We start from the raw sequence: 15,741 nt of genomic DNA on the forward strand, positions 1-15,741 counted from the left end.
ACCCGTTCTGTAAAGAAATGCTTCCTAATATCCAGTCTAAACCTTCCCTGGCGCAATTTGAGGCCATTACCTCTTGTCCTATCGCTTGTTACTTGGTTAAAGAGACTCATCCTCAGCTCTCTGCAACCTCCTTTCAGGTAGTTGTAGAGGGCGATGAGGTCTCCCCTCAGCCTTCTCTTCTCCAGACTAAACAACCCCAGTTCCCTCAGCCGCTCCTCGTACGACATGTGCTCCAGACCCTTCACCAGCTTCGTTGCCCTTCTCCGGACACGCTCGAGTAATTCAATGTCCTTTTTGTAGTGAGGGGCCCAAAACTGAACACAGGAATCGAGGTGCGGCCTCACCAGTGCCAAGTACAGGGGTAAGATCACTTCCCTGTCCCTGCTGGCCACGCTGTTTCTGATACAAGCCAGGATGCCATTGGCCTTCTTGGCCACCTGGGCACACTGCTGGCTCATGTTCAGCCGGCTGTCAATCAACACCCCCAGGTCTCTCTCTGACTGGCAGCTTTCCAGCCACTCCTCCCCCATGATGATGGCACGCAGGCTGACCTTTGTAAGTGATGTATTGATGAAAGACCAAGAGAGCAAATAAGCTCGCTCCGGAGGAGTGCGTGCAGGGAAAAGATGTGATCAAGAATAAGTTCCAGTTTATCACTGAAAAATAGAGGGCAGGAAAAGCAGATCTAACCAAATTAATGATAAAACCATAAGGAATGACAGGAGTACAGATAAAAATTTAAGCACAGTATCTGTTCTTCGTTTATAAGATCACCTGGTTCTTCCCTGTCTTTTAACAACATATTTTTTTAACTAATATAATTCCAAAGACAATTTTTCTTTTGCATTCTTAGCCTTGGAAAAGATGTGTATAACCTTCTAGTTGGACCTTGGTGTTGGACAAGTTGCCCATGAAGTTCTTTCTCAGAAAACAACGTAGGGCCACTGACATTTCTTGAAAGACAAAATGGCATTCATCACCAGAGGACTTCTGGTCAATTCGCAAGTTAAGCTAATACAGCAAAAACTGCCACGGAAGGATTGGCTTCCCTTTTCCCTCCCATTGGTAACTGAAATCATATGGCCATCACGCTTTGTTCTGAGCTTTACGGCTATAGATTTGGATAGGAAATTTGGTGGGATTCCTGAAAAACTATTAAAGTAAGAATAAGGGATGCAGCTATTACAGATCATCTGAGTTATCTGGGTTTTTTTATAACTGCTTGGACATGCTTCTTTTTCTCAGCAGACTTTCAAAATAAAATTTTATTATAATATATTTGACAAATAAGTATATTTGTTTTGAAATTGCTTTTGAATGAAACTTCTACTTGGGTTTTAATTTAAATCAGTTGTAATTAAATACATTGGCTTTTCCTATCGGGCATGCAATATAGTATTTTAATTCCAGCTTGAATTTGTTTAAAGAGGAAGTTGGTATGAGTGTTTTCTTGTCCTTTTGGCTTAAAATTTTACACATTTACTACAGTCTTTTTCAGGATGTTCATATTTTTGCTTTTTAGTTGGCAGTCAGTTTTTCTGCATCTGGGTTTATTTTATGATCTGTGGAAGTGGTGTGCTGACAATTGGAAGAACCTGCACTGAACTCTACCATCCGCTGAGATATTTCCAGCATGCACCAAGAGGGTGTCTGCATGGTGTTTTACATGGTACTTAGTGTTTTCGGGGTGAAGTTTATCTTAAGATTTCCTGCAGCTACCATAGAAGCTTTATTCTTTGACCTATTTGTGATACCATTTTTTCTTTAATTCTTTAAATTTCTTAGACATGTTTAACCTGGAAAATAATGAATGATTTTTACTGAGTTATTTTAGGGTTAATTTCTTTGTTTGGTTTTAATATACTTCTATTTGTTTTTACTTATGGTTTAGACCCAGTGTTAGGGTGTATTAGGTTCACTGAGTTTTAAGATTCTTTTTTGAGATGTTTCCTTCATTTTTTTTAATTCTTAGGTGCTATGTGGTACAGTATAGAATCCAGCCTACAGCCAAGTATTTCATACAGTTACTTTACAGAAAATTTCAGCATAGATACCAGCCATTTTTTTCCATTCCCATTTCTAAAAACATCATTGTATTTTTTTAAATAAATTAAAGGTGCAAAAATTCTGGAATAGTTTATATTGTAATTTAGTCTAGTGGGTTAAAATTTGGCCTTGTTTTCAAAATCTGCATGAAAACCAAATAATTTTAAATGTAAGATCTGTGGATATCATACAAACAAATATTTAAAAGATTTTTACATAATTTATCATTTAAATGCTTTAACAATCTACACAGCAAGTAAATCCTTCAAATTTTCTCTCCACTTTTTCTGGAGTTCAATATTTCTAGTATTTAATATCTCATTGGTTTGATTTTTTAAAAAACTTTTACATTGTAATTTGTAAAGCAAGCAGTCTTGCTTTGATACTAAGTGTTGAATATTTCAAGGTTTTTAGTGTAAAATTCTTCAAGAAGGCCTATTGTGAAGTGCTGGTGTGATGCTTCCTGTGCCTCCACAGGTCGCTTCAATAAGGATGGGAGAACTGGAGCACTCTGATAGGGTGGATGCTGTCTCTCAGAAAAAAACATCCAAATGCTGTGCTGTACTGAGGATCAGGGATCATAACTCCTTCCATTATGAAATGTTTATACTTCACTGTAGATGTTATAAAAAGCTCCCTAATGGTGTAATATATAAAAAGAATACTGGAAACAGTCAGACAGTTCTAATAAGGTTATGTACAAATGAAACCTGTCCACATTTATTCCCTTTACCAAACAGCATGTGGGGAACTGGGAGTACTTAACCAAAAGAAGTTTTCTTGATTGAAAACTGCTTTTTCAGCTTGCAGATCTCCTCCTCCCTCTCCCTCCTCTCAATGGAAAAAAAAACAGCCCTGAAGGAAATAAAGAAATATATCCTCTCTTGAGGCCTCGCCCCCGTCCCTATGCAATCCTTCTACAGCTCCCAGCAGCAACTTCTACTTCCTGCAGCCTGAATAAACTCTGTTTAAAAAAAAAAAAATAATTGAGCTTAAAAGCATTACTTCTCTGTGTGGTAATGAATTGAGTGTGGCAATATACTGCATTACAGTTTTGTCCTTGGCATATCACCATCTGGAACAGCTCTCTGCGACTCTCATTGAGTATATCAGGGAACCAATGATCTGTTGTACAAAACTGAACAAAATACCACTCTTTCTTTGCAAGGATCCTAAGAAAGGGTTCCTGCAGATTTTTCTTCAAATAGTTTTCATTGTCATGCTTTTTTGGAAACCTGAAGTGCAGTTTGTGAAGTTCAAATAAGGAATACCAGAAAAAAGTGATCTGTAGATCCATGTGTAGAGAAGTAGAGGCATTCCCTGTGAATCTTTTGAAATAAAATGCAGTACATTTATACTCAGTCCTGTTTTTCAGTTGCTGTGTTTATTGTACCTGAAGTCGTAGTCATACTGTACAAAGCCTTACTCAATAAGATGGAGTATTTTCTTTATTAATCCACAGAAAAGTAGTCTTGCACGGCATTCTTAATAAGATTAAAATTAGCTTTACTGAGGCATAATTATATAATAATAGTAATGCTGTACAGCCAGATGGTGTATGTTTGTTCATTGTCTAATTTTGGTCATTAGGTAGTCCTCAAAATGTTGCCATGCTATTTCACTGTCTCGCAATGTGTCTTTGCAACACCTCAGAGAGCTGAAAGGATGTGAACTGTTCTGCCCACTGGGAGATGGTGGTCGGAGGCATGATGATGTCAGTAGATATCCTAATACATTTGTGGATCAGGGATTAACTGATTTATACAATGGGAAACCTGCAAAAATCCTTCATAAATCTTAAATTAGCATGCTAACCAATGTAACATCTTTGATTTTGTGTGCCTCACACTACCAGAGAACACTTTTTGATTATATGGCCTATTTCATGCTAATACTTGGCTTTTTTGCTTTTCTGTAGATAGTAAATTTACATGGCATAAATGAGCTCTTGATTGTTGTTCATGTATTGAATGTATATGAGTTTCTTCCTGACCTATATATTTTTTAAGTATATAAGGGCTCAAAGTCTATATTCAGTAAGGTATTATTAAGAAAAAAAGTATAATTAAGAATAAGGCAAACATTTCCAAGTTTCACTTCTAGGTTATGTTTCCCTTTTACTGGCCAGTATTTTCTGTTTGTTTCGATTAGTTTTTTCCACATAAGAAGGCCAAGTTACAGTCCTCCTTGTGCATTTTCACAGCTTATCCAGTCTCACATCATCACACCTCCTTAATGAGTGCAACATCATCTCTTTGGCAGTCCTTCCTCCTTGTATAAATTCAACGTGCTTCTGAGTGGATGTAATCAAATACTGATGATTTGATTTGATGTAATCAAATGTTGCTTTGATTACAAAATTCTGTTCTTCAATTTTTTTTTCTCCTTCCCACATTTTTTGTCATATTAATCATTAGATACGTCTTTGCTTTCAAGGTACTTCAGATTCCTCTGTCTATCCGTTTTCCCTTACATGTCTTCTTTCATTTACCTCGACGCATCTACACTCATTGCTCATCAGAGCTCATCATACCAGCTACCAGGGCTGCCGCATTTAGTTTTCAAAGAAGCAGTTTTCAAAGAAGTTTTCTTGCTCACTCCTAGGCTAACCTACATGTTGCCTAAAGGCATTTCCTGTGAACATTCACAAAGTTATTGCCATGTCTTCTTCCAAGTCCTTCCAAAAAAATTCATTTCTATTATACTGTAATATCAAAACGCATAAGACAGCTTCCAAGTTGCCACTGTATGGATATCATTACCTATAGTGCTGTTAGTTGTTTCCTTTTACTTCTCTGTCTGCAGGTGTGTTTTTTCTTATACTTAAATTGTAAGCCTCTGAGGACAGAGACTGTTTTCATCTTGTGATTTTACAATTTGGATCTTTGGTCCATAACCAGAGTTCATGTTATCGTGCAGATACAGCCCAAATTAAGCACTGAGTAAAAGGCACCTTCAGGCCTTATCACAACTGCTTTGCTGCCTTGTTGCTTTGCGTTAGCATATGGTCTTTCAAATGTGCTGTACTTTTAAGTGTAGATGATCAACTGCTTTAACATCTCTAAAAGCTCTTCTGTTTTTTTTCCAAGACAAATATATAACAGATGCATAAATGAACCATGGAATGAATGTGCTGCAGACATAGAGCCATCATTACGCTCTTCACAATCAAGTTTTTTCATAAGCTCATGTGGCGTACACCTGTGTTAAGTTAACGGTGCACTTAGGTGCAGTGTGGAAGACTTAATAATTCAAAGTGGAATTTGTTTCTTTGTTCCTATTGTGCTCTTTCTCATATCCTCTCCCTTCATTATTTACTGTGCTCTGTTTGCCTTCTGTTTGTACTTACAATTATTTTGCTAATACTTGATTTGGCTGAGCTTCAAATTCACCAACTAGAAATGTGGAAAGAAGTAAGTAGAGAAGGACAGGGATACCACATAAGGATGATTTTAAATAAAATACATCAGCAATCAATCTATATTACCAAAAAAGTTCTTTAAGATGCAGTGTACTGGGTATCTAATAGAATAACATTTGAAAATTAAGAAATGGGAATATGTATGAGCTGAAAAATAATTTGAACAATGATTGAAGAGAGCCAGTTGTGGGTTTGGGGTTCAACAAATAACTCGCTTTTACAGCTCTGTTTCATATATTAAAATCATACTTACTAGCATTTTTATGCCCCTTCAAGTGGAAGTTTTCTAATGTATAGCTGTGTGTTCTTTCTTAGAGTTGTTCTACTACTTAGCTCTTTCATTTTCCCCAAAAACAAAGGCATTTCTTTCTCATTCTATTGAGAAGGGGAAATAGGAATTGGGTAGAAAGCCATCTGGTTTAAATTTAAAATGAAGGTGATGGCAGGGGGAGAACTGGCCAAATCTAAGACCATTTTCTCAGTTGAAGATGTACACTAACTGTGAATGGGTCTGCTTTTTAATTTGGGGATCTAATTAGACTAATCTTGCTTTAAAAACCATCATTAGAGATCAGCAGAGCTACAGCTGACCAAAATGTTAAAGCTTTGAATTAAGATGGTAGTTTTCTCACACTCACTAATTGGCTTGCTCTTAAGTATACTGCATACTTACAGTAGTGTGCAGCCTGCTCAGCAGTGTTTGTAAAGGTCATTTGAAGCAAAAATTTATTAGACTTGTACTCAGTAAATACTGCCTCTGTGTTCTGTAGCATCTGCTGTTAACTTCTGGATAGTGTTGCCCTAGATAAATTTAAAAGCTCTAATGCCTACTCACATCTGACAGTCTATATTCCCTTATAGGTCGCCATGCTTTCTACATGTTTTGAGGACACTTAAGCAAATTTTTAGTAGAATTTGAAGCATCAAAATCAAAACAGTCTAAGCAGTAAATTGGCATCTATGGATTTTGAATCTTTTGAAGTTGACTGAATTACAGTAACATTATGATATCTATTTAATTTCTTTTTGGAAAGTCTTGGCCTACAAAACATCAGCATTTCAGATTGTTCACTTTTTGACAGAATCCATTTCAGAACCATTACCTTTACTAGAGTGTGTATATTGATACCTGTTCTTAATCGAGAGATTTGATTACATATTCCACATGCAATCCAGAGATTTCTTCATAGATAGGCATACAACCATATTGTTTAATGGCATTAACACAGGTAACTCTAGATGATGGTAAGGACTAATTGTCTACTTGCATAGTTTGTGTGTCTGGCTCACATGTGCGATTTATGCTGATGTCCAAACTGCCGCATCTCCATTACTGGAAATGGCAAAATTAAAGGTAATACAGGGATACCTAACTGACATGCAGATATATCTTAAGAGTTCTGCATAGATCTATTTTCTTATTCTATATGGCAGTGTAGTTTGGTCTTTGCTTTCATATCGTGATAGATATTTGCATAATTTATTGTATACTTTTAACTTGCATTATTTCACAGTTGATAATTTTCTATTGAGTAAGCATAGGGAAACTTAGCTTGGACCAATAACTTTTAGATAATTTTTAGAGTTCTCCTTGGTGATGTGCAGGTATTTAGCATTGCTGTAAATGATGATAGATAAAAAGAACTATCAAAAAAACTATCTTGATGGAAAAGGTTCTCCACGCAATTTGAACTGTATTCTCTTTTAGGGGCTGAACACCATCTTGATCTCATTACATTTTTTTTCCCTGATCAGAGGCTCTCAGATGGCGTTTTGTGGCAATAGTTTATTTGACCTGACCCAGAAGATTCTGGCTATTTGGAATGTGTTGTCATAAACTATTAGTGATCCATCTATATCAGAGTTGTGCCTCTAGGCTTAGTGTTTGGTTAAAGGAAAAAAAAAAAAACACCTAATCATCCAGCTGGAAAACAAATGTAATTATCAAGTTTAATGGCACAAATATTCTTGGCAAGCAAACATTGACATTTAGATGAAAAGGTACCAACTAAGAACAACCAGTGACAGAAGTAATGAAGAAAGACTGACATCCCCCCATTTTCAAGGCATCTTAAACATCTTGGGCAATAGTTATTATAAATTCAATGTGCAAGCCCTAGAGTTTCATGAAATTTGCTAGTTCAATTTTTCATGTTTTTGATTTTTGTGTCAGTTGTTTCGTTGTGTGCAGAATGTTTTCACCACAGAGTTTTAATGCATGAATTCAAATATTATGCAGGCTTTAGGACAGCTATTCATAAAGCGAAGGGCATCCACAGGCAAGTTTGAAAAATACTGATAATGAAATTTGTATCTTTCTTCAAATGATTTTGTATAGTTCGTTAAACAATAGGAGAAGCAATGTCAAACTTGTCTACCTGGAGACAGGTTGAAGAATCAAATACTTACGACATACATTTTCTGTTAAACGAAAGTAGAAGTCCGCCTTCAGGATTGGAATTAACATGATATATAATGATGATATTTAATGCTTCTTGAGGTAGCAATCAAATGCTAAATTGATATTGAAGCAGTTTTGTGCTACATACTGGATGTAAAGAAGAACATGAGAAGTTTTGCCCCTCAAATGTAATTTCATATTTCTTTTTTTTATTTCTTTCTTTTCTTTTTTTTTTTTTTAGCATAAGGCGGCATCAGGAAAGGAGAGCAATTTTAACTCCAATTTTAACAGATTTCACAGTTCGAATAACTGCAGCTCCTGCGATTATCTTTACAAAAATTGATGCTACAGAGAATTTGCACCCCGAGGTTAGTACAAAATGTGAACAGAAATAGCATAACTTGTAATAGGTCAATAATCTTGATATTTTACTGTTCCACCATTTGAAGTGTCCAGGTGTGTTCAAATACAGAGATCACCAACTGAAAAAAAAAAAAAGTTTTAGTCACTAGCTGAAATATTCTTTCTCTGCTGGTGAAAGGATTTGTGTATAGCATTCAATGTTAAAGGCAGCCTGTCCAGAGGTAAATAAGCCTGTTTGCAATTCAGTAAATTGGAATTCTTTAATGGTTTCCAGCAATATTTTTAAAAGATCTGTGATGGAAAAGTGTTGAGAAGAGGTGCTATAGTACAACATTACAAAACATTGTATTCACAAGCTTCTCATAAAGAAGCCTGAAAATGCAATCTAATACTATCTATAAGAAAAAAGTTGAGCTGAGTTCTTTAGCCAGATTTTCAAGCCCACAGATTGGCACAAAGTGTCCGTTCCCCAACCATTACTGTGGATTCTTCAAGGTACTCCAGATTTAGCAAACACATTTACCAGCCTGTGGGTCAGCTTGTTAATGATTAGTCTGTGAAGTATGTTACACACAAAAGTTATTGGCTCACTTTTTGGTATTAGTTTGTAGCTCAAGAATTTAAAACATTTTAAGAATGGGAAATATCAGAAAGTTTTTGTCAGCTCAGAAGGAATATTTCTCATAACAGCTACCTTCTGGCAAGAGCAAAACTGGTACAGGAGCATAAATGGTATTAGGTGTGTATTGCAACGTGCAGTAGGTGTACATTATTGGAAAAGAATAGCTAATGGTTATAGAAAGAAAAAATTGACAGCTTCGTATTTTGCAAAAAAGGTCATCACAAGGGCAGATAGAAAATTATTTAATATAAAAAAAAATAGAAAGCTTAGGGTTGGCTAAGATGTGTAGAAGTTACTCAGAAAAAAAAATCTGAGCTTTACTAATACTTATGTTCAAGAATTTCAGTGTTTTCTGTACATACATTATTCTTGTTATCTATTGTCTAGATGATGTTCCCTGATGAAGGGAGAGGTCTAGTTTAGATTATGAAGAACTTGAACACTGTGCAACCTTCTCATGAGAAGGGGCAGTACTTCTACTTTTTAAGCAACCCTTCTGCATTGATTCTGTTTTTCATCTCTTCATCATTTGCCAACAGTGGTGAAGAGCTTTTTTTTTGTGCTACGTAACACCAATACAACAGTGGCCATCCAGCTAACTTTGCCAAGGCATTAACAATGGTTTACAGGCAAAGAGAAACCAATTAGGGTGGTTATCAGTGAGTTCCAACACATGATTTCATTATAAATCAAGCAGAGTTTGTTTATAAAAAAAAATTACATCCTTTTCTTGGAAAGAAAGGAGAATTGGAGTCATTGCCAAGGAAATAAAAACCATAATCTGACAGTCCACTGTTCGATACTACCAAGAGATGGTAACAAGATCTCACACGAGATGCTTTTCTTGCAAAATTTGTCTTAATAGTTATGCTGTTGAAAGCAAAGCAAAGAATAAGCCACATCCTTGTGTAGAAGTCTGAGACACCACTTTTTCCTGAAAAGACTGTATTAATACTATATACAATGTTGAAGCATTGACTACAGCAGAGAATCACAATACAGTTATATAGAAGCTGAAAATCATTTCCCCGGTAGCTGTTATCTAGTATTTTCCTTTAATTTCTCCACAGGAAATTTTGGTGTGTGGTCATTCTTTGGAGGTGAATGTGACAACAAACCTGGATTTCTTCCTCAGTGTGGCTCAAGTACAACTTCTTCAGCAGCTGGTACAAGCCAATATGGTTGGACTGGAACCTTCAAGTAGCACCACTGAGGTAGGTTTTTCCCTGGTTTGCAGCTGGGTTTTTGGTTTTTTTTTTTAGAATACTGTAGCTCTGATCAGGTATTTGCATCATCTAGACAAAATTATGTAAGTAAATTAAATACATGGTTTTTTATTGTTTGGTCAGCTTTAAAATGCATTCTAATGTTGTTCTAACAATAGGATGAGTGTTATTTCAACAAAAATATTATTCAGTAAATTAGACTATGGTGGTTCTGCAACGTCTTATGTATGAGGAGAATTATCTTATGTAAATGACGAAGGAAATCAATTTTGAAGTAGTTTTTTGAGGTTATTTGGCATTTAACTTTAACTTTTATTGAGGCTTTGGCATCTTCTGATGAGTTCACATGCTACCTGTGCTTCGCTAAAGCCAGTAAACTATAAAATTTTCTCTGTGCCTGTTAACCACTACTCACATTAACCATCTTCACTCAAGTCCCTAAGATTCAATCCACCTCTGAATATTCTCATACTTCTTCAGTAAGAATGGTGATGGGTACATCATGAAGGGTCTTTCACCTTCTGAACAATTAATCTCTCCTTTTTTCTGGAATCTTACAGTGTTCAACAACCATCTCAATTTTGTCATTCTTCTTTATTTCTGGAAGCTGATACCTCAGTTTACATTGACCAGTCACTAACTGTGACAGACTTGCAAGTTTAAATTATTAAACTTCTGGGTTGATCCAAAAAAATTAGAAATGAAAGTGACACCTTTGCCCTAAGAAAAAAATATGTATCTCTTATCTTCAAACCCAGGAATCTAGTCAGCCTGACAGCATCTTTAAGACAGTAGAAATTAATATGTGACAAGGCACTAATTTCACTGGAATGGCTGTTGGACCCATTGAGAAATCTTTGCAAAGAATAAGAGTTAGGGAGAGAGTTAAAGAGCAAGACACAATCAACTATTCCTTTCCAAGAATCTGGCTAATGGGAGACCTGAAGAAACTTTTCTCCTTCCTTTCCTGAATCTCACAGATTCATCTGAGTCTGGGTGGAAGCAAGGAATGCTCTAGAGCAGGCAAACTACTTACATTCCTCTATTCTCACCCTGTCAGAATGCCAGAAGTTGTTTATATCTGCTAATCTAGGCATCACAGAATCACAGAATCATTAAGGGTTGGAAAAGACCCTTGGGATCATCGAGTCCAACCATCAGCCCTACTCTACAAAGTTCTCCCCTACACCATATCCCCCAACATCTCATCCAAACGACCCTTAAACACATCCAGGGATGGTGACTCCACCACCTCCCTGGACAGCCTATTCCACTGTTTAACCACTCTTTCTGTGAAAAGTTTTTTCCTAATGTCCAGTCTAAACCTCCCCTGTTGCAGTTTAAAGCCGTTCCCCCCTTGTTCTGTCACTAATCACCTGTGAGAAGAGATCAGCACCAACCTCTCTACAATGTCCTTTCAGGTAGCTGTAGAGAGTGATGAGGTCTCCCCTCAGCCTTCTCTTCCTCAAACTAAACAGTCCCAGCTCCTTCAATCGCTCCTCATAGGATTTGTTCTCCAGGCCCTTCACCAGCTTCATTGCCTTCCTCTGCACTCGCTCCAGCACCCCAATATCTGTCTTGTATTGAGGTGCCCAAAACTGGACACAATACTCACGGTGTGGCCTCACCAGTGCAGAGTACAGGGGGACTATCACCTCCCTACTTCTGGTGGTCACACTCTTTCTAATACAAGCCAGGATGCTGTTGGCTTTCTTGGCCACCCGGGCACACTGCTGGCTCATGTTCAGCTGCTTGTCAGTTAGAACTCCCAGATCCTTCTCTTCCAGACAGCTCTCCAGCCACACCTCCCCAAGCCTGTAGCGATGCATGGGGTTGTTGTGGCCCAAGTGCAGGACCTGGCACTTGGCCTTGTTGAAGGTCATCCCGTTAACGTTGGCCCACTGATCCAATCTATCCAAGTCTCTCTGTAGAGCCTCCCTATCTTCATGCAGATCGACACTCCCGCTTAACTTGGTGTCATCTGTGAACTTACTGATGATACACTCTATGTCCTTATCAAGATCATCAATAAAGATGTTAAACAGAAATGGTCCCAACACCGAGCCCTGAGGAACACCACTTGTGACTGGCTGCCAGCTGGATTTAGCTGAATTGACCACCACTCTCTGGGACCGTCCATCCAGCCAGTGCTTGACCCAGCGGACCGTTCGCTCATCCAGGCCATAAGCAGCCAGTTTTTCTATGAGAATTCTATGGGGAACTGTGTCAAATGCTTTTTGAAAATCCAGGTAGACGATATCCACAGCTTTTCCCTCATCCAATAGTGGGGTCATCTTGTCACAGAAGGAGATCAGGTTTGTCAGGCAGGACCTGCCTTTCATAAACCCATGCTGACTAGGCCTGATCCCCTGGTTGTCCATTATATGACTTGTAATGGCACTTGAGATGACCTGCTCCATGACCTTCCCTGGTACCAAGGTTAGACTGACAGGTCTATAGTTTCCCAGATCCTCCTTTCTGCCTTTCTTGTAGATGGGTGTCACATTTGCCACCCTCCAGTCCAATGGGACCTGCCCAGTTAGCCATGACTTCAGGTAAATCATGGAAAGCGGCTTGGCAAGCACATCTGCCAACTCTTTCAGCACCCTTGGGTGTAATCCATCTGGTCCCACAGACTTGTGTGCATCCAAGCGGTGTAGCAAGTCTCTGACCACTTCCTCTTTAGTTGTGATGACCTCATTCTGCTTCCCCTCCCCATCTCCCAGCTCATGAGGCTGGGTGTCCAGGGAACAGCCAGTTCCACTGCTAAAGACTGAGGCAAAGTAGGCATTGAGCACCTCAACCTTTTCCTCAGCCTTTGTTACTGTTTCCCTCTGCATCCAATAAATGAGGGAGATTTTCCGTAATCCTCCTTTTGTTGTTAATGAATTTATAGAAACATTTTGTATTATCTTTAACAGGTGTAGCCAGGTTGAGCTCTAGCTGCGCTTTGGCTCTCCTAATGTTCTCCCTGCATAGCTTCACTACATCTTTATAGTCTTCATGAGAGGCCTGTCCCCTCTTCCAAAGGTCATCGATTCTCCTTTTGTTCTTGAGATCCAGCCAAAGGTCCCTGTTTAGCCAGGCTGGTCTCCTTCCCCGCCTGTTTGTTTTTCGGCACACGGGAACAGCCTGCTCCTGTGCCTTTAAGACTTCTCTCTTAAAGTATGTCCAGCCTTCCTGGACTCCCATATCCTTCAGGGCAGCCTCCCAAGGGATTTTGTCAATCAGCCTTTTGAACGGGTCAAAGTTAGCCCTCCGAAAGTCTAGATGGCAGTTTTACTAACCCCTCTCTTTGTTTCTCCAAGGATCGAAAATTTAATCATCTCATGGTCACTGCACCCTAGACGGCCTCCAACCTTTACTTCCCCCACAAGCTCTTCCCTGTTCACAAGAAGCAGGTCCAGGAGGGCACCTTCCCTGGTCGGCTCACTCACCAGCTGTGTGAGGAAGTTATCCTCCACACATTCCAGGAACCTCTTGGATTGTTCCCTCTCTGCTGTGTTGTATTCCCAGCAGATACCCGGGAGGTTAAAGTCCCCCACAAGAACAATGGCAAGTGACTGCGAGATTTCTCCCAACTGTTTATAGAATGCTTCATCCACCTCACTGATTTGGTTGGGAGGTCTATATCACATCACACCTGCTCCTTTATTCCTTCCCAAGGGTAGAGGGGAAATAAACATGAAAGATGTAGAAAGAAATGCACTGTATCTTTCTTTTCCTTGGATACTTTTCAGACACAGGGCCTCTTTTGGAGATGAACATTATAAATAAGTCTATATGGGAATATCTTCAATAAACAGTTTGTGGAGCACTGCTTTCCCATTGTCAATGGAATGGTTAGAATCAGAAGATTTGAATGGGTACCAGGAATTTTAATACTGAGTTGGTGCTGTGCAGAAGTGCTGCATGACTGATGTGGACTGTGCAAACTTAAAAGCAATTTACTACATAATTTCAGAAAGCTTTTTGTTGACAACACCCCAAGATACCTATTTGTTCTTCATTGATTATCTCCCTTGCATTATTGAGATCTCCTGTAAAGAGTAATGGGAGTATTTAATGGGAGTATTTCTGGTTCAAGGTGGTGTTTGCCTCTTTAATAAGTTGTACAGCTATATCTTGATTTACTATACTGAAAATGTAAAATCCAATAGTTGGTTACTTTTTGTCCAATCCTTTCTTTGGTGTTCTGTAGTATCATGTGCCTATATGAAGCCACCCCACCCTCTAATATATGCACATTTATTGATATACTCATGTTTCTCCTTCAGTCAGCAGAGAGAAACATAATACTCTCATTGTATGCTGCTGTTTTCATCTCAGTGAATGAAGTTTGGAGCCTGCACATGTCTATTCATACTTCACACCTGCTAATTATTTCACTGCAAGAATCAAAACATAATTTAGGTTGGAAGACGCCTCTGGAGACCATCCTTTTGCTTAAAAGAACACCAATGTCAAAGCTAGATCAGGGTTTTCAGCGTGTTGTTCAATCAAATCTTTCTTTATCTCCAAGGAAGGAGGTTGCACTGCCCCTCTGGGTAATTGATAATTGTCCTGTGTTTTAGCTACCTTCACTCTGGCAGATTTTTTTCTTTACATCCATTCAGAATTTTGCTTGATACAACTTTTTAACTATTGCCTCTCAACATTTCAGAATACATCTCTAAGAACAGTTTGACTTCATCTTCTTAATAACCCTGCTTTAGGTAACTGGAAACAGCAATTTGATACCCACCATCATCCTTAGCCTTGTCTTTTTCCATCTGAACAAACCTAGCTCTCACTCTCTCCTCATAAATCCTGTGTTTTAACCTGTTAACCCTCTTGATGATCCTCTGCCCACTCAGGTTTGTCCATCTTTTCCTTCTACTATTGAGCTTAAAGCTAGAGACAGTACTCTAGATGTGGACTCACAAGTATCTCACCTCTGACCTACTGGCTATGCTGTTGTTAATGCTGCCCAATAAGTGCTTAGCCTTCACTACAGGGACAGCTGCTATCACATGCTCAATTTGTTGTCCACCAGGACCCTTGGGTTCTTTTCTGCAAAGCTACTCTGTAGCATTTGGCCTCCAGCCTGTATTTGGTTTGGGATTTTTCCATCTCAGGTGGAAACTTGGCATTTACCTTTGACCTTCATGAGGTTTCTGTTAAGCCTTTCCTCCATTTTGTCAATGTCCCTCTGAATGGCAGCCATACCCCTCACTGTATCAACAACTTCCCCAGTTTGGTGTCATCTGTGAACTTTCTTTGGGTATGTTTTGTATCATGGCCAAGGTCTTTAATAAATACATTAAACATGATCAAACCTTGAGGAATGTCACTCTGTAACTAGAGTTCAGCTACACTTTGGAACAGTGGCCATTACTCTCTGATTTTAGTGTTCCAGTGTGGTTTTTACCCACCCATTCAGTTCACACTTAACAGTTTGGATACAAGTCTGCTGTGGAAGACTGTCTAAACTTCACTAAGGTCAAAGCAAGCTGCATCCAGTACTCTATCCCCAGAATCAATCATAGGAGGCAATCAGATTGTGGCAAGGCATGATTTTCCTTTCTGTAAATATGTGTGGTTTGTTCCCAAAAATTTTTTTATCCTTCAAGTGCCTGGAATTGGCTTATGAGAAAATATGTTCTGTCACCTTCCCATGGAC

At 38.6% G+C, this 15,741-nt stretch overlaps 1 protein-coding gene across 10 annotated transcripts in view; it reads left to right on the forward strand.

Annotated features, from left to right (window-relative positions):
* The window catches only part of VPS13B (vacuolar protein sorting 13 homolog B), a 491,200-nt gene that overhangs the window by 320,717 nt on the left and 154,742 nt on the right, over positions 1-15,741 (forward strand). For all 10 annotated transcript variants that reach the window (XM_074885247.1, XM_074885238.1, XM_074885283.1 and 7 more), the window contains 2 exons: positions 8,110-8,236; positions 9,924-10,067. In XM_074885247.1, coding sequence (XP_074741348.1) covers positions 8,110-8,236; positions 9,924-10,067 — 271 coding nt within the window. The remainder of the gene's footprint in view (positions 1-8,109; positions 8,237-9,923; positions 10,068-15,741) is intronic.

Source organism: Strix uralensis, chromosome 1 (genome assembly GCF_047716275.1).
Source record: "Strix uralensis isolate ZFMK-TIS-50842 chromosome 1, bStrUra1, whole genome shotgun sequence".
Classification (NCBI taxonomy): domain Eukaryota; kingdom Metazoa; phylum Chordata; class Aves; order Strigiformes; family Strigidae; genus Strix; species Strix uralensis.